General features: G+C 41.4%; 1 protein-coding gene across 1 annotated transcript; it reads left to right on the top strand.

The window, feature by feature from the left end:
- The first annotated feature begins 1392 nt into the window (after positions 1-1392).
- xirp2b (xin actin binding repeat containing 2b) lies at positions 1393-22101 on the top strand. The gene is made up of 9 exons (XM_028023299.1): positions 1393-1644; positions 6170-6332; positions 6759-6887; positions 7683-7769; positions 8046-8103; positions 8206-8294; positions 8717-17990; positions 19930-20060; positions 20265-22101. The coding sequence occupies exons 2-8, from the start codon at positions 6282-6284 to the stop codon at positions 20019-20021; spliced, it is 9780 nt and encodes a 3259-aa protein (XP_027879100.1). The 5' UTR covers positions 1393-1644; positions 6170-6281; the 3' UTR covers positions 20022-20060; positions 20265-22101.
- Positions 22102-23291: the final 1190 nt, after the last annotated feature.

The raw sequence follows: 23291 nt of genomic DNA, 5'->3' as shown, positions 1-23291 counted from the left end.
CATTGCTTGAATGACCAGTGTATCTAAACAAAAATCTAATTTACTATAAAAAGTATTTCTGAAAATCATTTGGATACTTTACACCATACAGTGCCTTGCAGAAGTTCCTATTTTATTTTTCTGGGAGTCTTTTGTCTCTATCAACTTTTCACATCCAAAGACTGAGAATTCTGCACATTTTTCTTTGCAAAATGGGTCAAGTGTAGTTGGTTGGCTGGAGAGCATGTGTGAACATCAACATTGAAGTCTTGCTGGAGAAGAGTCTCAAATATATTTAGGGTTGGACTGACTGTGCTCATCCTAACACGTGAATATGCCTCAATCTACGCCATTCCATCATTGTTCTGGCTGTATGTTGGGGGTCATTGTACTGCTGGAAGATGAATCTCCACCCCAGACTTACGTCTTTTGTAGGATTTGTTCAAGAATTTCCCTAAACTTTCGTTTATGTTCCCCTTCAACTCCTACCAGCTTCTTAGCCGCTGATGAACAAAGTACCCTCACACCATGATGCTGCCTCTACCTTTCTAACTGGCAAGCATATTGTGTTTGGAGTGTTGGTTTTCCACCTCATGTGAAGTTCTTCACAAAGGATTAAAAAGTTCATTATTTTTTCTTAAAAAGGCTAAATCTTAGATTTTACATCACGTTGCTTTAAAACAAATAATCAAATTTGAATGTTGTTTTTTTAATAGATAAAATAGAAGATAAACAAAACTGTTGAGCCAGTTACATGCTAGATGCATGCAAATATTTAAGCAAAGTTAGTTTTAAGGAAAATAAATAAGATTGGATGAAAGGAAAAAAGAAAACATGAAAACTCTTCACCAAGCAGGTGGTCTGTAGAAATACAGGTGTGAGTTATACATGCAGTGGAAGAGCCGATGCCTGGCAGACACACTGAGCTAGCTTCCATGAGATACCACAGCCAGGCTGGCGCCACAGTTTGCAGTTTTGCTAAACAAGACGAGCCGGCCAGCTCCTCCACACGTAGAGGTGTCGCTTGTTTTTACAGCCCCAGAAACTCTGTACTCCTCCGCATGTAGCATTACATCACTGATCCCAAATCAGACTCGCACATATAAACACCATTTTTTGTTGTGAGGAATTTATATCTGCTTGATGCCCACTTTCTTCTGCTTTGGTCCCAGAAAAAGTGAATGCTGATTAAATTCTCAGAGTATCTTGTTGTGGGTTTCTATGTGCATATTTTGTTCTATGATGATAGACGGTAGCAGCTGTTGAACTATGGAATCTACTCTGGTGATAGACATGATGATGAAACCTCTGTGACCTGATTTAGCTGTATACAAGGGCCTGCAAATAAGTCACAGTATGTATTTCTGTATGGGTTTTCTTGGGACTCGGCACAGGAGGCATGGAGCCTTAGAACCTTAAAAAAGCGGGGGAAAAAACACCGCGGGACCATCTTCTGCAAGGGGGCGGAGGGTCTAAAATAAAATCAGCTGTCACTGTCTGCTTGTTGGACAGAGATGAACACATTGCCTTGGAGCTGGTCTCCATCACTGACCCGGATTTTTCTTTTTGCTTGGAAAGACCCTGCAGGCAGGGGTGCAGTGGCCTTATTGTGGGATTCTATTTACTGAGATCAGATATTTTATAATTCAACACCATCCTTTCCTGGTAGGTGCTGTTTAACTATTTTGCCTGTTTCTGGCTTTCAAGTTTACTTTGTTTGCCTTAATGTTCTCAGATGTAACAAAATAGCTAAAGGCTGTTACTGAATCACTGGTGCTGAGCAAACATCCTCCCATAGTACAGGATTTGAGAGCAAAATATAAACCAAACTGTGAATAAAATGAGAAGTTAAAATTACCTTTAGCCTAAGAACAGATTAGAAAAAAATCTATGAAGTTATTCCAGTAGCTTAGCGGTTTGTTTGTTCGTTTGTATGAAGGCCAGATCTTCTGGCTGTTAGATAGTTTACAACCTCAGAGCCAGGTAATGAAACAAGGAGTTTTGAAGAGAAACTGAAAATGCATTCTTAAATGCAAGGTCATGAGTGCAAGTTTTTTCATACTTTTGGAAAGGGGAACTTTGACCTCCCAGCTTTCCACTGTATTTCACTGAGAAACATGACCCATGATGGTTAAGTCTAAAATAGGCTGGATTTATTTTTGCATGTACATGGCGCCAAGATAACTTCACTTTCTTGATATTTGAGCTCTTGTCCCAACCTAGTCTGCCATGTAATAGGCTGGACCTGAAGACAGATTTGAATTTTTTTGGTTGGTATCAAAATCATTTCACTAGACTGAATTGTTTTAACCAAATTTGTTGATCTTTTATAAGTTGTACTGAAACATTTAAAATAGCCTACCAGCATAAAAAGTGATTACATTTCATTTTACTGGCATAACACTTATTCAATCTTTTTTTCTTTTTCAAAATATAAATTAATTTCTAAATGAAAAACATAAAAAAAATATATATATTATATGTTTCACTTATTTTTAGCAAAATAAATAAACTAAGCACAGATTAGTTATTTCAAGTTTATTTTCCATAATTTAATAAGTATAGAATGTTTGATTTATTCACTGTTGTGCCATCAAAAAGGCCGAGGCTGTTTAGGTAAAACTGAGTTTAGAGTTTATTCTCTTATTGTTTTGAGCACGTTTTAAATTAACAAGAACTGAGAGACAAACAAGGTAACATTCCAAACTCCTGACAGTCTTTGAGGTTTAGCAGATACACATAAACTTTTTATTAGAAATAAAAGCACAAGAGAAGCTAACAAAAAACAAAGGAAGTGAAATTTATCATCATAAAACCATTTAGGTTATTCTCTCGTCATATACGCTTATTCCAATTATACTAGAAACATGATTTACAAGCAGGGCTTCATTATACAACAGTTTGAAATACAGTAACCTTAATGTGAATCTTGACCCTCTTAAAACTCTAAATGATATGAGCCATAATTTCACAGGGTTATGAAACTACAGAAGTACTCATTGATCTAAGAGGATAATAAGTGCCGAGATACATTAAATAGTACATTCATATCATTTGAGAGCAAATTTAAATGAGGTATAATGTTAAATCCCCACAAATCACGTTAACGTTTCCAACATTTGATAGTTGCTTACCACCTTTTTACTAAATCTTGCACATCCTGTGAGCAGCTGGATGCCAGAAGATAGCTGTGCAAATTATTTAAGTCCTGGACCAGAGGAGCATCATTGAATTTGTACTACCTGCTCTGCAGCAGCACTTTATGAGTGGCATTCAAGACACAATCTATCAGATTTTAACAAAAATATATTACTTACCCGATTTTATCTAAATATATTTATAATAGCAGTATCATGTTATTTGGTTTCAAATTATGTCATGATCTGTGTCTTTCTGTGTTTATTTAGAGTTTTCTGTCCCCTTAAGTCTCTTCGTTGTCCTGTCCTCCCCTTGATTGTTCCCAGGTGTGTCTCGTTTCTATGATTACCCCCAGTGTATTTAGTGTCACCTGTGTGTCTGTTCTTTGTCGGGTCCTTGTCGTTACTTGCCGCCCTTGGCGTTTGTCGTGCCGTTCCTGTGTGCCCTGTCTACCTTTCGTCCCTCGTTAACCGTTTGCTACCGGCGTCGAGCCCTGGCTTTAGCTCGGCCGTGCTGCCCGGCTTTGGGACTGTTTTTGGACTGTGTGTTGCCTTATTAAATTCCTTATTCATCATACCTGGGTCTACAGCGTCTGCCTCACCACCATCCACACCACTTACATGACAGAAGGACCCGACCAATTGTACGGTGAGGCACGCTAATTACATCATGGACCCAGGGGGCTTGCGGAAAACCATAAAGGACTATGTCGAAGAGGTGGCAAGGCCATACTCTGCCCGTCACCGCCTGAATATAGCCACACGCTTGGTGATTATGCTGGACGAATGGATCCCGCGACTTCCGCATCTGGGGCTGGCGGAGTTGCAACAGGAGGCAGAGAGGGAGTGCCTGACGGCGGCTGCCGTGCTGAGAGGTAACCCTCTGCCTCCCAATCCGCACAGTTTCTCCGCCAGCCCAGATCCAGCTCCAGCTCCGGGACCAGCACCCCCAACCGGCGCAGCCGGCGCACCCGAGGCCGTTTCAGCCGGCGTTCCAGCCGGCGCACCCGAGGCCGTTTCAGCCGGCGTTCCAGCCGGCGCACCGGAGGCCGAATCAGCCGGCGTTCCTGCCGGCGCACCGGAGGCCGAATCAGCCGGCGTTCCTGCCGGCGCACCGGAGGCCGAATCAGCCGGCGTTCCTGCCGGCGCACCGGAGGCCGAATCAGCCGGCGTTCCTGCCGGCGCACCGGAGGCCGAATCAGCCGGCGTTCCTGCCGGCGCACCGGAGGCCGAATCAGCCGGCGTTCCGGCCGGCGCACCGGAGGCCGAATCAGCCGGCGTTCCGGCCGGCGCACCGGAGGCCGAATCAGCCGGCGTTCCGGCCGGCGCACCGGAGGCCGAATCAGCCGGCGTTCCGGCCGGCGCACCGGAGGCCGAATCAGCCGGCGTTCCGGCCGGCGCACCGGAGGCCGAATCAGCCGGCGTTCCGGCCGGCGCACCGGAGGCCGAATCAGCCGGCGTTCCGGCCGGCGCACCGGAGGCCGAATCAGCCGGCGTTCCGGCCGGCGCACCCGAGGCCGAATCAGCCGGCGTTCCGGCCGGCGCACCCGCCGGCGCACCCGCCGGCGCACCCGCCGGCGCACCCGCCGGCGCACCCGCCGGCGCACCGGAGGCCGTTCCAGCCGGCGCACCCGCCGGCGCACCGGAGGCCGTTCCAGCCGGCGCACCCGCCGGCGCACCGGAGGCCGTTCCAGCCGGCGCACCCGCCGGCGCACCGGAGGCCGTTCCAGCCGGCGCACCCGCCGGCGCACCGGAGGCCGTTCCAGCCGGCGTTCCTGCCGGCGCACCGGAGGCCGTTCCAGCCGGCGTTCCACCCGAGACCCTGACCTCCAGCGTTCCACCCGAGACCCTGACCTCCAGCAATCCACCCGAGACCCTGACCTCCAGCGTTCCACCCGAGACCGAGACCCTCAGCGTTCCTCCCGAGACCCCGACTCCCGAGACCCTCTGCGTTCCTCCAGAGACCCAGACCCCCTACGATCCTCCTGAGACCCCGACCTTCTGTGTTCCCACTGAGACCCCCTGTGCTCCACCAGAGACCCTGCCTCGGGGGGCTCGTCGTCGCCGTCTGTGGGCGGCCCCCGGGACTCCCCGTTGCCACCTCCGGCGCCGCGGACGGCCGCTAGACCACCTCCGGGGTTCCCGCCTCCAGCGCCGCGGGCGACCGCCGGACCGCCTCCGTGGTTCCCGTCGCCAGCGCCACGGACGGCCGCCGGACCGCCTCCGTGGTTCCCGTCTCCAGCGCCACGGACGGCCGCCGGACCGCCTCCGTGGTTCCCGCCTCCAGCGCCGCGGACGACCGCCGGACCACCTCCGTAGTTCCCGCTGCCGCGGACGACCGCCAGACCACCTCAGTGGTTCCCGCCTCCTTTGCCTCCGCCCACCCTGTGGGTAGTTTTTTTTTTTTTTGTTGTTTATGGACTCTTGGCCCTTCTTGTTTTTCCGCCCACGACTGTGGGTTGTTTTTTTTTGTTCGTTTGGACTCTGGCCCGCCGTCCGGCACCCCTCCACCCACCCTTGTTGGGTTTTTTGGGTTTTTTTTTTTTTTTTTTTTTTTTTTTCTTGGGCGTCTGGTAGCCGCCCTTGAGGGGGGGGTACTGTCATGATCTGTGTCTTTCTGTGTTTATTTAGAGTTTTCTGTCCCCTTAAGTCTCTTCGTTGTCCTGTCCTCCCCTTGATTGTTCCCAGGTGTGTCTCGTTTCTATGATTACCCCCAGTGTATTTAGTGTCACCTGTGTGTCTGTTCTTTGTCGGGTCCTTGTCGTTACTTGCCGCCCTTGGCGTTTGTCGTGCCGTTCCTGTGTGCCCTGTCTACCTTTCGTCCCTCGTTAACCGTTTGCTACCGGCGTCGAGCCCTGGCTTTAGCTCGGCCGTGCTGCCCGGCTTTGGGACTGTTTTTGGACTGTGTGTTGCCTTATTAAATTCCTTATTCATCATACCTGGGTCTACAGCGTCTGCCTCACCACCATCCACACCACTTACATGACAATTATTGGATAAAAAAAACACAGATGGTAAAAGTGTTCTCCAACTGTTGCCTTTGTATGCCTCAGCTGCTGGCAGTGCAGGTTCAACCAGGGCTGGACATCCTAAAAGTTTAAAACCAGAGGAATCGGGATTCACTCTGCGAACTCAGTCGTCATCCCACAGGCCAACTGTGAGGCTATGTCCCAGGCAGCTGTCTCCAAGCGAGCAGACAACACCATCACCAGCGGGGTATTCCAGCATGTGCATGGACTATGTATCCAGATAGCTGCTTTCATAATTTCCCTGCAAGTTGCAGTGAAAAGAAAATGTATTCTTCCTTAGTATATGATATTAGAGAGTGATATCCATGATCACTGCAAAAATGATCATGGATCATGGAAACAACAATGGAGGTAATTGAGGTAAATTGTTGTTTCTGTCTTGATAAAGTTGACAATTCTTTCCTGTGACCATGGGTCAGTTTTTGCATTCATGCAAAACATAAAATCACTTACTAGATTTAAGCAACTGTTGGGAAATTTGGAAAACACTGCACAAACTACATGAGCTGTCACAACCCCTGACAGGTGTATGCATTCCAATATGAAAAGCCATACTGAGCAGCTATTTAATTCCAGAAGTGGAAGCAGCTAACAATGTTTCCTGCTTCATTAGGTCATGGAGGAGTCAGAGGTCTGTTCCCTGCCTGGGGGACTTACAAGCATAAGGAAACAAATTCATACCCAGGAAGCTTCAACATCACACAGTGTAACTCAGTTTCATTTTCATCACAAAACTGAGCAGGTACACAGATCAGCTCCATTAGGTTGATGCAAAGTGCTTGGGGGAGATGAGTGTGCAAATCATGACGATGCTTTGTAACGACCTGAACTGGTTGCTGCTGCATCATGACGCTTGACATTCTAATCATTCGAATGGGAGTTCTGCAAGTACAAACTGATAAACTCAACTCTGTGTGAGGTTGTATATACAGTGCCTTGCAAGATTACTAATCCAGTTTGGATGTTTTAAGATTTTGACATGAATCAACCAAGCAAAAATGTACTAATTGTGCTGGTCTTTTACAAAAAATCCTAATTAAATATATTGAAGGTTGAGGTTGTAATGTGAACAATTTCATAAAAGATCAGGTTATAAATACATTTGCATGGCACCGTGTTGCTTTCCCTGCAATTGAACATATGGACCCTTGTTGCTTGCATTGCTTGATATTTTATCAGCTTTTATTAAAGCCTCTAGGCAGGTATGTTTATAAATGCTGTAGTCCATTTATGTAGACAGATCATTAAATAAGGAATATAAATGAAATATTCATTGGTTATTTTGCACAGTGTGAAAGAAGAACTTGGCTTTATTATCTTTACTCCTGTGATTATTTTTTTTCAGCGCTCAAGAACCGTAAGGAGTTGATGGTGTTTACTTGTGTACTATTATGCTTTAACAGACTTAGTAAATTGGAGTTGAGTCTGATTATTGGCCATAAAAAGAGTTGGTTGTGATATGAGGCACTAAGAAATTTGTGTTATGAGGTTGGATGTCATCTACCATCTTTGACAAATGCCTCTTTTGCCCTAACAGGAGATGTCAACCTCTGAGGTTACAGTGTCAAGTGGCAGCAGGTCGGTCGTCCCAGGCAGTCAGCAGCTAAATTTCCAAGAAACTATGGTATGCATAACAATTTCTGTCATTATGATTCTAAAAGAAATACAAGAAGACCTTTGCCTATTTCTCAGCTTTCAGCAGAATCTGTGCAATAGGACTGCAATAGGACTAAAATCAAGGATGAAATGTATTACAATTTATCCCAGTAGCTACTCACTACTCATTAGATAAAATAATACATAATCATCACATACATAACTGCAAGACGAGTAATTATAATTATGTACGTGTCAGTTACACGAATTCCCTCTCATAATTTTTTATTTAAAACACACACAGGTGACCTACAATGACAGCAACCTGGCATCCAGTTATGAAAACCATCAGAATGATACAGGTAGGAGCTCATGAAACTCTGTTAATCGTCATTCTGTGTTGCCTATCTCTGCTTTGCTAATATAAATCTCCTCTCTGTTGTAACTCCTGTGCTAACAATTAGACGAAGAGTTTCCCAGGTTCACAACCAAAGAGCTGAGAGATCACTTTGAAAGAACAATAGAAGAGGCTGCTGCACAAAAACCAATTAAGGTAATAACTTTTGAAATACAAGCATATCTTTTTCTGAGATCACTCTCAAAATGTAAAGATTAGTTCTTTTAACTCTCTTAAACAATTGCACAGTAGAACACACTCTCTGCAGAAGCTATACACCTGTGCAAATTCATAATACGTAGGTGAGGTAAATTGTGTCACTGGACTGTTGTGTACCTGTGCTGCTCACTCAAAATCTTGACAGATTTGTCTTGTGTTATATCAGCAATTTATTTCTTTGTCGTTTGGAAGTGAATGAGAAGAAAGCAATTTAGAAGTTTATTTAACTATGGATGGATTATCATTCTGTATAGACCCCATCAACAACCAGATTTTGAGACTTCAATGTGTTCAAATATATACTCATGTTTTTTAATAGCTAATTTACTAAAAAATTATCATTTTTATTCCCAACAAAGATTGGACGTGACATCAATCGATCAAAGTGGTCTTCAAACTTGAATCAGAGCAACAAGCTGACGAGTGAAGTGTGTAAGGAATTTGCTACGGAGTCAACCCCAGCTACAGTGATGGATTTTGAGGACTTTCCACCCCCTCCAGCTGAGGATTCTGAATATCTTCCTCCTCCTCCTCCACACTTATTACAAATGCCATCAGACAGTGAAAATATTCCAGTGAGCCATCCCTCACATGAGCCTCTGGAGCCAGTAAACAAACAACAACTCAATCGAGAAGCTTTTTTCAAGCAGAAGGGTATGTCTGAGCTGAAACGTATATACAAGCACATTCATCCTGAGGTTCGTAAGAATATTGAAAAAGAGTACTACAGTGAAAACAGTGAAACAGAGAACAACCAGGTAGAGAGCCAAGTGTACACATATGAGGATGATGATGATGGTAGTCCCGATGATGTCTATGATGAGGAGTATGAGGAGTGGGAAGAGGTTCTCCCTGGGGAGGTGCAAGCCATGCGCTGGATGTTTGAAAATAAACCATTGGATGCTATTAAAGATGAAACTCCCGATGAGGAAGAAGACAACAAGAAAATTACTCAACAGGAAATAATTGTGGGTAAAGATGTGAGACGTACGGCATGGATGTTCGAGACCAAGCCAATAGATGAGCTGGGCTCACTGTACATCAATTCAACGGAATATAAAAACAAATTTAACAAATTTGACAAAGGGGATGTTCGTGCCGCAGCATGGTTGTTTGAAACTCAAAATATGGACACTCTAAACAAAATGCACAAGGAGGAGGATTTGACAAAGGAAATTGTGTTTACTGAAGATGATGGAAATGCTTCTATTTACATGATTGATAGTAAGTTAACAGAAAGCTTGGGGCACACAGAGACTATTGATGAGAGCCACCTGCTGAGCTTACGTTCAGTGTTGGAAGAAATAAGTGGAGAAGTTAAAGTCATAACAAGCACGTTTGACACTCAGTTTAAATGTGTTATCATAGGACAATCAAGCCAAATGCTGGAGATAACGTCTGTGCGCAAAATAGAAACTGAACTGGAGAACTCTCTTGCTTCACGCTGGCTTTTTGATACCCAACCTCTGGATCTGACAAATAAAGAATTTGCTCCTTTAAAACTTGTGTGCAGTCTGTCTATGGAGGATAGCAGCAAGGGAGATTGGGGAAGATGGTTGTTTGAGATAAAAACATTAAATTCTCTCCATGAGTGGCAAAGTTTGCAAACAGAGAAGAAAGATATTATTGGAGCTGATGTGCGCAAGCACCGGTTAGTCTTTGAAACACAACCAAAAGACTCTCCAATGGCCATGACATCTGAGTCGATTGAAGAGATTATAGGAGGAAATGTTAGATCTGCAAGGGATTTTTTTGAAACCAGTCCACAAGTAGCCAGGAAGAACTGCCCTGAGGTTGGAAAACTTAAAAAGGCAATAGTAGATGAAGAAATGAAAGGGGATGTGAGACACCAGAAGTGGCGGTTTGAGAGTCAGCCTCTAGAACAAATAAGAGAAGAGAAAAAAGAAGTCATTCGTACTGTAAATGTTGAGGATGATCTCACGCAAGAGGATGGAACAAGCTGCAGGGCAGATGTTCGTAGGAACTGTTGGGTCTTTGAGACGCGGCCAATGGATACATTAAATGATGATTCAAATACTTATTCCTTGACAAAAGAAGAAATTATTGCTGGTAATGTGAGATCAGCCAGAGAATATTTTGAAACGATTCCAAGTGAAGACTTGAAGGAGTTGACCGAGGTAGGCAAACTGAAAAAGACCATACCACTTAATGAGGAGAAGGGCGATGTAAGACATCAGAAATGGTTATTTGAAAGTCAACCACTGGAGGAAATTAGAGAGGAAAAGAGAGAAGTAATTCGAACGATTGACCTCGAAGAAATTGATAAAGTGGATGTGTCAAACTACAAGCACATTTTTGAGAGCACAGAGTTTAACACAAGTAAGGAATTGCAAATGATTGCAATAGAGGGTGTGACATCTGGCTCTGTAAAATCAAATAAGAACTTGTTTGAGTCATCAGCATTGTATGCCATGCAAGACAGTTTAGGCCACTTTCATGAGGTGAAAACAGTGCGCCGTGAGGAGGTAGTTAAAGGAGACGTAACAACCTACAAGTGGATGTTTGAAACACGCCCCATTGATCAGTTTGATGACGGTGTTGAAAAATATCAAATTATTAAAGGAATATCTAAACAGGAAGTTGAATCTGGCGATGTCAAGACTGCAAAGTGGCTATTTGAAACACAGCCTCTTGATGCAATCAAGTACTTCAGCAATCTTGAAGATGAAGAAACTGTGGAGACAAATAAAGCTCTGGATATTGTGAAGGGGGATGTGAAAACATGCAAGTGGTTGTTTGAAACAAAGCCAATGGACATCTTGTATGAAAGAGTGGAACTAAAAGAAGAGGATGAATCAGAAGAAATACGCAAGGGAGATGTCAAAACCTGCACATGGCTGTTTGAGACACAAACACTTGATTCGATTCATGACAAAACTGAAACAGTATTGAAGACACGCAGTTTAAACCAAGAAGACATTAAAGGAAAAGATGTAAAAATGGCTTGCTTTCTTTTTGAGACAGAAAACCTGGAGAACCTCACTGGGGAGGAGATAGGATCTTATAAACGTGTCACAGAGATAGACATTGCATCTGGAGATGTCTCAAGAAAAAAATATATTTTCGAAAACCAAACAGTAGACATCATGACATCTTCCTCTGATGAAGTAATGCGAAAGCTCAAGAGAGTTCAGACCGAGGACATACAAAGAGGAAATGTTGTGAACTGCAAATGGCTCTTTGAAAACCAGTCCATTGACCAGATACATGACAGCAAAGAGGAATATATGAACAGTCACACAGTCAGCGATGTGCAACGGGGTGATGTCAACAAGGGTCGGTTTATTTTTGAGACCTATTCCCTAGATAAAATCCAAGAGGTTTCCTCTGAAACAGAAAGCATAAAAACATCCAAAATTATTTGCGACGAGGAAGAGAAAGGTGATGTGAGAAATTACACAATGATGTTTGAAACACAGCCCCTATATGCCATACAGGACAAAGAGGGTCACTACCATGAGGTCACCACTGTTACAAGTGAGGAGGTGAAAAAGGGAGATGTTGTCGGGACCCGGTGGTTGTTTGAAACAAAACCTCTTGATGCAATTAAAGACACAGATGAGGTCTATATCATTAAATCTGTAACACAAGAGGATGTACAAAAAGGAGATGTAACATCTGCCAAATGGAAATTTGAGACTCAGCCTCTTGACAGGATTGCTGAAGACAGTAAGCCTTTTATAAAAACTGTGGAAGACATTCAAGGAGGCAACGTGAGAGTGAATAAACAGCGTTTTGAAACTGACACCTTCTCAGAGGGATCTGTTAGAACTGTTAATGTGAGTGAAATACAGAGAGGTGATGTCAGGTCTGCAAAGTGGAGGTTTGAAACTCAGTCCATTGACAAAATAAGAAGCATGAGCTCTGAAAATCTAATTGAAACTGTTAAAAAGGAGGAGGTTGCAAAGGGAGATGTTAAACATTCAGTCTGGCTTTTTGAGAAAAATCCTCTCGATCACATTAAAGAAGTAGATGAGGGTGAGAACATATCTGTCGCTCAGGAGGAAATTCCCAAAGCAGATGTAAAAACAACAACATGGCTCTTTGAAACAACACCGTTTGATGGCTTCAGTGAGGCTAAGGTAGAAAAGACTGAAATATTGGGGAAAAGCATCAAGGGAACTCTTGAGGAACTTTACAGTCAGAAAATGGTGAATTCAACGGGAATACTAATAGAGGCTGACGAGATTGGTGATGTAAGAATGGCAAAATACCATCTAATGAATAAGCAGACTCCAGAGATTCAGAGAGAGGAAATCATCAGGGGAGATCTACAAACTATTATGATGAACCTTCTCAACAGAAAGGAAGAAAGGGAGCAGCAAATTGTCATAGACTCAGAAGAGAAGGGAAACATCAGCTCAACAGTGGAGCAACTATTCAGCCAAGAAAAAGAAAGTAATGTTGAAAAGGAGGAAATACTGCATGGTGACATTCAGGAAACAATCAACAACCTCTTCAGTAAGACTGGATCAGCAAAACAGGGCATACTCATTCAGGAGGATGAAAAAGGAGATGTACGGATGACATTATATTCCCTTCTACATAAAAACCAGGGTGTTAATGTTGAAAAGGAAGACGTTGTAAAAGGGGACATAAAGAGTGCTCTTGAAAGGTTGTCCAGCTCAGAAAAGTCAGATCAGGCCGTGAAGATAAAGATAGATGACACTGAAAGGGGGAATGTCAATTTTTACTCCACATGCATTGAATCTGGAGCTCTTGATTATCTCAAACAGCTCCAGTTGGGCCCTGATGAAACTCTGGATGACACAACTAACAAAGAGAAGATCATTGGGGGCGACATCAAGAGCACCAAATCTATCCTCGGCCAACATCAAATGCAAATTGAACGCTCAGTAGAGGATGTTATACCAGGAGATGTTCACAATGCATTAAAAGTTTTCATGGCAGAGCCAACTGTCTCACTGGAAAGAATCCAGAGGGAGGAGATAGTCAAAGGAGATTTGAAAGCTGCTTTGAGCTCATTGTCAGAATCAGCTAAACAGACAGTGGTTGTGGAAAAAGAGGAGGTGGTAAAAGGCAATATTCCAAAAGCACTGCGGTGTCTGGAGAGGGCTCAGAGACGCAACAAAGAGGTGGAAAAGCCAGATATTATTCCCGGAAATATCCGGGGCGCTCTAAGATCTCTTGAGAAATCATCCACCTCCAGAGTTGGAAGTTTTGCTGTTGAGAATTTAGTTCCTGGAGATGTGAAGGCTACCCTAAAATCTCTGGAAATGGCAAAGCAAGCAGTGAAGGGAGTTGAAAAGGAAGAAATTGTGCGAGGTGATATTCATATGGCAATGCAAAGTCTGCAAGATGCCTCAAGTGAGAGAAAAATATGTCAGCAGGAAATAGATGTTCAAGGAGATGTCAAAGGGACAATTCAGATGTTCATGGAGCCTCCACTATCCCCAAAGACCCAACAAAAATTTGCCTTTGAAGATGATATCAAGGGTGATGTCAAAATGTCAATCAAGTCCTTATATGAGACACAGGAGCAAATCCAACAGGAAAAAGAAGAAGTGATAAAGGGTGATGTTAAAGGCACAATCAAATCACTTATGGAAACAGCACAGCGGGAAACTCCCAAAGTCAGGCATGGAGTATACAGAAGGGTTAAAGTCAAACAGAGCCCTGCTGTGAAAAACCTAAATCCAGATGCCCAGAGGAACATACAAAAGATAAAAACAGCAAAGCAGGTTGAAACATCTAAGGAAAATCACTCCATTACTAATCAGTCAGAGACAGTTAGAATAAAGACTTCAACGGTGGTGGAGCACAAAACTATTACTCAAAACCATGGCATAAAAACGGTAAAAACAGAGTTTCGTAATCTTAAATCAAACCAAAAGGGGATGGGAAAACTGTCTAAAACCAAAGTAAAAACTGACAATTACACTTTAAAGTCACAAGTACCAGAGCATGATCTGCCTCTACCACCACCACCTCCACCTGTTGCAGAAACAGACCTTCTTCTTCCTCCTCCTCCTAGTCCTCTTCCGCCAACTGCTGATACTGACACTGACCACCTTCCTCCCCCCCCACCACCACTCACTGGTGAGCAAGACTTCCTCCCACCTCCTCCACCTCAACGAGAACTGGAGAGTACCCCAACGCAAGCAGTTCCTGCTTCTCCATCAACAGTAAAAAGAATGATAGTCAAAAAAGTGAAAGTTCCTGCTTTGCAGCCAGTTCCAAAGTTGGAGTCTAAAGTTGAATTCAGTAAAATGCAACAGGTACAGGCACCATCGGTGAAAACTGAAGTGCAGGCAATCCAAAATGAAACAGAAGCAACCATGCACATTTCAAAAACGGTCTCCCGTGACATCCCTCCTCCATACCCAGAATCCCCTAAGCTGCTCAAGAAAGTCAACATTGCTCCTGTGAAATTTACTCCACCACCATCTCCACCTCTACCAGCAGAATCGCCACTACCACTAAGGAAAGTTTACATTGCTCCAGTGAAATTCACTCCTCCACCTTCCCCTCCACCATTCATGAGAGGGAAAGCTAGTAAATTTAACACAGCACTGATAAAATCAGAGGAGAAATACCGGAAACTGAGAGAGGAAAACACACCCCCAACTTCTCCTTCTCCCACTTTTGCACATGACTCTGTGAGTGCTGCTCTTGAAATGCTGTCCAATAGGGATCAGGGAAATTACAGTATCTCAGGAACCACTCAGAAGGGAAGCACAAATACAGAAATGGGTGCTCATTCAGACTCCTCCATGACGGTTTTGGTATCAGATGTAACCCAAAGCAATCCCAGGTCCCACCATGGCAACACCACTATGGATTCCACAGTTACATTGTCTGCAAAACAGCAAATTGTATCAAGTGAAAATACTAAGTTGGTCTCCAGTCAAAAGCTCTCCTCCGTCTCAACTGTTAGACAGCACCTGCAAACAACTACTCAGAAAACTGTATCAGTCTCTTCTAATCAGTCTGGCCAAACTGAGAAAGTATTGATCTCTATCGCTGATGTAAGTGGCCATGCCAAAACAGACACTAAAATGCACAACACTACTTCTAACAAATCAGAAGATCAAAACAAATCTGATAACGAGGCAAAACATGTATGTAATAATGTTTCTACAGATGAAACAAACAGAATAAATGTGTCTTCAAACAGGAGCCAAGAAAATATCTCAGATCTTCCAACAGAAAATACATCTCTCATTGCAAACGGAAAAACAGGCAAACAAAGCCAAAAATCCAAAAAGAACTACAACAAACAAGAAAAGCCAGTAGAGATGAACAAATCCAGTGACAATGAGAAGCAGAGTGTTTCACAAGATTTGAAAGCAGAAGCCACAGATATAAAACAAGAGATAAAGAATGATATTACTTCCCCTGCTGTGGCTGCAACATCTGTAAGCAATACTGCCAATCAACCAGAAACTCCTGCTCCAGTAAAGAAGAAGAAGAAATCCAAAAAGTCTAAAGTGAATGCACAGCAAGGCCAGGGTAAAGAAAATGTCACTGAATCAAACACAGAAGTAAAGAGAGTAACATCTGAAATGACTCAACAAGAAGAGGAAACAATTGCAGTCGACAAAGTTCAGAAAAGTATCAAAGAAGAGCACGTTCAAATCAAGAGAGAGGTTATTACTGCTGACAGAAAAGATGATCAGAAGTCTGTGCAACAAAAAGCACTTCAAACGCAAGGGAATGGATCTCAAAAGAAAGAAGTGACAGTTTCTCAACAGAGCGCAAAGGAACAACCAAAAGAAAACCGGGATGTCCCAATTACGGTGACAGGCAAGTCAGAACAAAATGAACTTGTAAAATCCACGACAGAGAGAACAAAGGGATCTCAGAGGCAAGACGTCCAAGTGTTAATCTCTCAAATCACAGAGACACAAAGCATTTCAGAGAAAACACATTCCAAATCAGTAAAAAGTCTTTTAAACTTAGTGCCAGATTCGATCATAACTCCAGAAAGGAAACACGAATTGGAACAAAGTGCTGCTGAAAGCGATGCTCAGACCAATGAAAAAATGATTTTGAATCTTAAGAAACTTGCAGAATCCAAACTAATGGAACTTACAGACGAAACATTGGAGAAGCATGAATGTGAGCTGGTAGCAGAGAAAGCAAGTTCTGCCTTGGTGGCACAAAGAATATCGAAAATCAGTATTGGTTCTGCCAAAATTGAACACCAAACTCTTAAAAACACCTCACATGAAAGCAGAAAAGAAGAAGTGAGTTTGTGCAAGTCAATCGACCTTCGAGCCCCATCACCCTCACTCAGAATGCGTCCTCCCTCTCCAACATTTATCACCATCGAGTCCACACGAAAAACAGACTCACCACAGAGAGTGACTCCATCACCCACCCTACTCCACAGGCCACCCACCCCTCCTACACCTCCACCACGCAGGTGTGACACCCCAACATCACGCATCACCAGAATCACACCTTCGCCGACATTTGATAAGGCAGAAAATTTGGTCCGACTCAAAGAAACAACAGCAAAACTTTCTCGGGTTGTCACACCCCCACCACTACTCACCCATCAAGTTATTGAGAAAAAATCAGAGGTTGTGGAACTGCCGTCAACATTTCACCAGCAAATCAAAACTGATGCTCAAGTTACAGAGACTTCAGGGACATTGACTGAATCATCCAACTCAAAAACAAGCATTACACAAAGTAGCTCTGAGAATGATGTGCTACTACTCCAAAAGGAGCAAAATGCTGCAGAAGATTCGGATGAATCTGACATGATATCTGCATCTGTCAAAGAAAAGCGGGAGTTCTTTGAAGGGGCAAAAAAAGCTGAGCTTAATAAGATCTTTGTGCGCAAGGAGCTCATCACCATCAGTGAACGGCTGGGTCCTGAGATGGAGGAGTGTGAGGCTGAAAACAATAACAGAGAAAAAGATGAGCCTCTAAAGGCAGACTTGTCAAGCTTTATAAACAAATTTGAATCCCCAGAAGAAAAGCAATATAGCAGAAAAGAGCTCACTCCACCTCTACAGTGCCTTCACAATGACAACAAAAGCTCAGACTATAATAAAGAAAAAGCAGACATACTACAACAGGAAATACCAAGGTTTAACATCCAGGCAATTAGAAATGTTTTTGAACTGGGTGAGCAATGTTTCTCAGCTACAGAGGAGAGAAAGGATCAGGAAGAGCTTGTATCAAGTCTCGGCAAAACAAGAGTAGACTCTTCAAAGCTGGAAAGATCTCATGAGACAAAGGGAGGCTCAAGGCAGAGCACCCCCCTCCCTTTTCTAAAAAATGATGCAGAAACAATATTGGCACAACCATCTGCCCTCTCAGAAACCAAAACAATCACAGAACGTTTCTCGAATGTTGATGAATTTGGTAACAAAGTAACTGGCACACTCACTGCTGTCACTCAGCACTCCGAAAGTGTCTCATCCCAGCCAGTCCCTTTTTCTTATGCCGATGCTGTCAAAAAGAAAGCTGCCAGGCGAACAGAAACTTACGATGAGGACACCACAGAAAATCTGCTAAGGAATTTCCATAAAACATGGACAGAGAGTGAAACAGTTTTCAAAAATCTTGGGTACACTGTTTCTGAAGAGACATCGTCACAAGCTGTGCTACATCAGACAAAGACTGTTTCATCGGGTAAAAAGTGCATGGCATGAAACAGCATGGCCTATGTGCTGTTAAAAGATTGTTTTCATAGTCTCTTTAATGAAAAGTGTCTGAAATGGAATGGAAGTCTGTAGGAGTGCTAAGAGGGAGGTTGACAAACAAATGTCACTGATTTGCTAATATGCTAACTTTAAAATATCTAAGTTAGAAATTATCTTGAGTAAAATAAATTAGGCAAATTAAAGTTCTTACATGTGGTTCATGAGCCATTGTGGGTTATTACCTGCATTGATTGATGCATGTGTGCCATTTCTTTAGGGCTGAAACCGATGTGTGTTCAGCACACATTGGTGTTGCTCAGTGCATGGCTGCATGTTGCTGTTACTTGGGGCAAAATATATGGAGCAATCTGGTAGGATTGTTGGGTTATATTACAAATATATGGAGCAATCTGGTAGGATTGTTGGGTTATATTATAAATATATGGAGCAATCTGGTAGGATTGTTGGGTTATATTATAAATATATGGAGCAATCTGGTAGGATTGTTGGTATTACTGGCATTGTAGTGTTATTCAGATACAATTATGATAAAAATCTGCTTTGTGATGAATGAAACTAAAATATTAAGATTGTTCAACTTGTTCTCTGCTTTTTTCAACTTTGCTTTATTTTTGTTTTTTTAGTCTCCTCATGTGTTTTTCTTTACTGATAAGATGACATGTCCTAAGACATTATTCCTGAAATTTATATGATACTCAAAGCAAAATAATACAATTGTGAGGGAAGAGAGCAACTTTTTTATAACTATTTTCAACATGGCATTGTAATATGTTACAAACTAAGATATTGACAAATCATATTGTAATAAATAGTAGACATGCTACTGTTACCTTAGCAGTTCAACAAACTTCTCGAAACAAAAACAACTTCAGCAGGAGCAAAATTACTTTTGAAAGCTATAACTGGATATCTCTAAAACTGAGACAGTAATCAGTATCACAGATAAACAAAATATTTTTTTGATTAATATTAAAATCTGAAATATGATATTTAAAGTACTTACAAGAGGAAAAGGTACAAAAAACTAATATGAACTGTTAAACTGAGGTCCCAAATTAGCCGCATAGATTTGTATATAATCTGGATTCTTTGTGAAACCAAGACACCATTATTTGCTGTTGCAGGGATCCAGTTCCTCGTACAGTATATAGGTTTAGGTCCAGGTTTAGTTCAAAACGTTTGGCTCAGAAGCATCAACACAGAAAAACTACGAAATCAATAGCATAAAGGCCTTGCTTTGTTTTTTAATAATTTAACATATATAAATTAAAAAAGCTTAATTGCACTCTTCAGATGAGTTATGTGTATTATACTGTGGTGTGAAAAAATGTTTTCCCCTTCCTGATTTCCGATTGTCTTTGAAAGTTTTTCTACACATAAGTGTCTCAGAACATCAAAAGAATCTAAATATTAGTCAAAGGCAACACAAGTAAACGCAAAATGCAGTTTTTAGATGACAGTGTTCATTATTGGGAGGGGAAAAACACCTGAAAGGGGGCAAGCACATTTTCACACCACTGTATGTGATGAATTTTTGACATTCCTAGTTAACACTAATTTCAGTCTGTTTGATAAAACCACAGTGCATTAAAGTAAGGTGCATATCTACCTTGGCAAATATGATTTATTGTACATTATGTACCTTTAATCTAAAAGGGATTTCAGATATTACAACTACAGAGATGTGGTTTGAGTATGAATGTGGGTAAAATACAATATTCTGCTAATGCTCAGTATTTTCATAACTGCTATAACATGTCATTTGAAATAAAAATATCTTTCTAAATATAGAATAGTAATATATACGTATATATATATAATTTCTATTTTCAACTTCAGTAAAGTGTTTGAAAAGCTGAATATGCTCAAAACCTCACTATTTGCATTTTGATCTGTTTGGAAAGCAGATTCGTGTTCCGAAGTCGGAGCTCTGCACAGTATGTCGGAGGAGGGCTTATCCGATGGATGCTCTGATAGTGGACAAAAAAAAGTACCATAAATCCTGTTTCTGCTGTGAGCATTGCAGAAATAAATTAAGGTAAATGTGACATTAGTTCAATGTTCTCTCTCTGCTTTTGTCTTATTTACTAAACTTTAAATTATATAAATGTATAACATTTGATTGGAATGGATTGTAATTGTCTCCTACAAATAAAAATGAATAAATACTAGTTTACAAAAACAGAATTTTTAAAAAAACACACACAAAAATGATTGGTTTTTTTCCTCTTTGTCTTTGCAGTTTGGGAAATTATGTCTCTCTTCATGGACATTTTTACTGCCAACCTCATTACAAACAACTTCTTAAATCCAAAGGAATATACGAAGACAGCCTTCGACAAAATCCTCTTGTGGGAAGCAATGGGCCAAATCCCTTAGATGATCAAATAGATTGGAGATATTCCATGAGCAGTGCGAATTCAATAGATAAACCCCACAGAGGTGAACACGAAATGACAAAAACATTTAAAGAAAGCAAGCCACACTGCAACAAGATAACCGTAGTCTGGCCCCCTCAGGGTTATCCACCAAAGAAAACCTTTAAAATAGAGGAAGACATTCAGCTAACAAAACCTCACTGGCCCCCTCCGGAAAGCTCTCCCATGTCCCCCAAACTCCAACACAGAAAGGCTGTTCCCAGAAGTGTCCTTTGAAATGTAATCTCCCACATTGAGTTTAGTCAAGTACGATCAATAAAAGAGAACAAAAGACTTAAGGGTAACGGAAGACTGCTGTTGGTACAGTTAGGAAAGTGTTTAAATGAAGGTCATACAGTTAAGTAATGTAAAAAGATGAGGGTAACTGACAGGAATGGAGAAGAAACTGTGTATATATTTGTAAATTGTGAGAAAAAGCAGGGTGTAATTGTAAGTGAAGAAAGGGTAGATAAAAGTGCAGATAAAAGTATAGAAAGTGGATATACGTCTGATACAGTACATTTGGGCAGACATGGAAATTAATCTGTGTCATTTTAATGTTCATTGCAGTGTATGGTTGGTTTTTCCTGATAAGCAGTAGTCCAGTTTAATAAACCATTCAGTATTTGATCCCATGCTCATAGCAATTTTCTGTTGTTTTTAATCAATTCTATATATATATATATATCTTAACTTACATTAATTTTAATTAAATTACATAATTTAATTCAGGGGTTTTCAAAGTGTGGAAGAGTTAGTCCCCCATAAGAGAGCAAATAAGCAACTTTCCCTTTTATATTTGATGCAAACATTGGTGCAATATTATCTGAGAATGAGCCTTCAGCGAGGGATTATATAAATGCTGGCACCTGTTCTGCAAGGGCACCCTCCGAATTGTTCATTTTGAGTGAAAGGTTGTGCGCATGATCTGGCACAGTCTGGCACCACAACCGTGCATAAAGCCAATGCACAGGGAAGGACAGTGCTATTAGCATGGCATCAACTATAAACCTCGCTTTACCCATCACATCTTCAGGTACTAAAAATCCATATGTCTCTGGCATAGGCCTAGTGAGATTTGTTAAACGCTCGCAGTTGTTTTTTCTTGTTTATTTGTTTGTTTATTTTTTCCTCATGTCATGGCACCACTAGAGGAGACACAACACACACTTTAAAATCCCCTGATCTAGTTGATTTGAATCATGTGCAAATCTATACCGTTAGATTATTACAAAGTTATGATAAAATATAATTCAACTCAGTCCTTTTAAATTTTATTCTTTTTTTTTTTTTTTTTTTTTTTTTACTAACAGACTCTGAACAACTTCATTCTGTTTTCTCTACTTTTGTATTATTTCGGCAGGTCCACCTTTGAACCAAACATTTTTAAGCATTATTCTTCGCACCTGGTGTGCAGACTGATACGATCTTCTTAAAATTGTTTTATTTATAATATAGAAAGTATATAATATAAAGGAGTTAATAGAGACATTTGTATCCTACTTTGAACAGAATATATTTTACATTGAAAAAAGTGTATTTTTTAGAATAAACAGTTTACTGTACTTTCCTTTGTACAAGAACATTTCTGATTATGTCCTGCTGTCAGGCTGCTTCATCTGAAATACTGTTGATCAAAGGGCAATAAAAAATTAAATCCTACTGCTTCCTTTGTCTCTTTACAGATCAAGTACAAGTCATAATGTTTAATCCAGTCACATAAGTGTAATTTGTACTTAAAGATTTGTTGAGTGATATGTTTAATCATTATTTATTTGCATAGTTTTTGCCCCAAATTATATGCATATAGAAAGAATCCCAAAATGTGTTGTGTTGCATCAGCTATGATGGTAAAGCCACTGAAGTGTGTTTTATGCAAACTAGTAATCTAATCTAACCTCACACCTCCACTCCGGTGGGAATAGTAGGTAGTGGATGGACAGATGGATGGACAGATGGAATGGATGAATGGACTATTACCTTTGTTATCATGCAATCTATAAGATTGTTTTTGTCAGTTTGATTTTAAACCTTAGACTTAAGCAAAAATACAGGTAAAGCCCTTGTTATTTATTTATCTTTTAGTAAAACTTGTTTCTTTAAAAAGTTTGTTAAGACTTGTATCTTTCAATATGTACAGTGCATAATACTGTAAATATATTTCTGGAGGAAAGTAAAATATCAATGGATAAAGGTCTAGACAAGATATCCCTGCTGGATGAAGGAGATCTTTGAGGCCCCAGGCAGTTCTGCATGAAAAATCGTCATGCCTCTGTGTCGTTCTGTGGAGATGTAAAGAATGATGCATATGCGAGCTTACTGACCAGAGGCACTAAACCGAATTGACACAATAATTTTTCTCCACTGGAACAAAACCAAAGTGCAGAAGGCAAAATGTCACAAGACTGAATGAAGAGCATATCAAATGCTCTTTGATTGGAATTTGAATGGGAGACGTAATAAACTAAGTGGCTACAGAAGAGAGATGTAGCAGGTGGGGATAATTGTTTAAAATGTACCGCATAAATCCAAAAAACCCAAACACACAAAATAGCCCAAAAAGAGTAAATAAAAAAAATGAGCGCAGTGATGACCTATAAAAAAAAACTCATTGTCACTCAGACCAGCCATCTGGAGCAGACAGAAATATTTGCGTGAAAGAGTAATGCACAAAAAGTAAAGATGATAAGAAGACCCTGTTTCCTTGTTAAAGAGAACCTGTAAAATCATTGGGACTGGCAACTTTAGGATGTTTAAAGGTGACACTGATGGATAGAAAAATAGTGAAAGATACATGCTTCCATTCAGCAGTGTCTGATTATATCAACACACAAGAGTTTGGCATATTTTTG

This window comes from Xiphophorus couchianus, chromosome 7, assembly GCF_001444195.1.
Source record: "Xiphophorus couchianus chromosome 7, X_couchianus-1.0, whole genome shotgun sequence".
NCBI classification, from domain to species: domain Eukaryota; kingdom Metazoa; phylum Chordata; class Actinopteri; order Cyprinodontiformes; family Poeciliidae; genus Xiphophorus; species Xiphophorus couchianus.
This window is presented reverse-complemented; position numbering and strand designations above follow the sequence as displayed.

Bases quoted from the DNA above. Each gene is read 5' to 3' on its own strand.
- xirp2b (XM_028023299.1), top strand. From the start codon at position 6,282: ATGTCCCAGGCAGCTGTCTCCAAGCGAGCAGACAACACCATCACCAGC. The intron at 8,104-8,205 runs GTAGGAGCTCAT...GCTAACAATTAG, and splicing joins AAACCATCAGAATGATACAG to ACGAAGAGTTTCCCAGGTTC. The intron at 17,991-19,929 runs GTAAAAAGTGCA...TTTGGAAAGCAG, and splicing joins GACAAAGACTGTTTCATCGG to ATTCGTGTTCCGAAGTCGGA.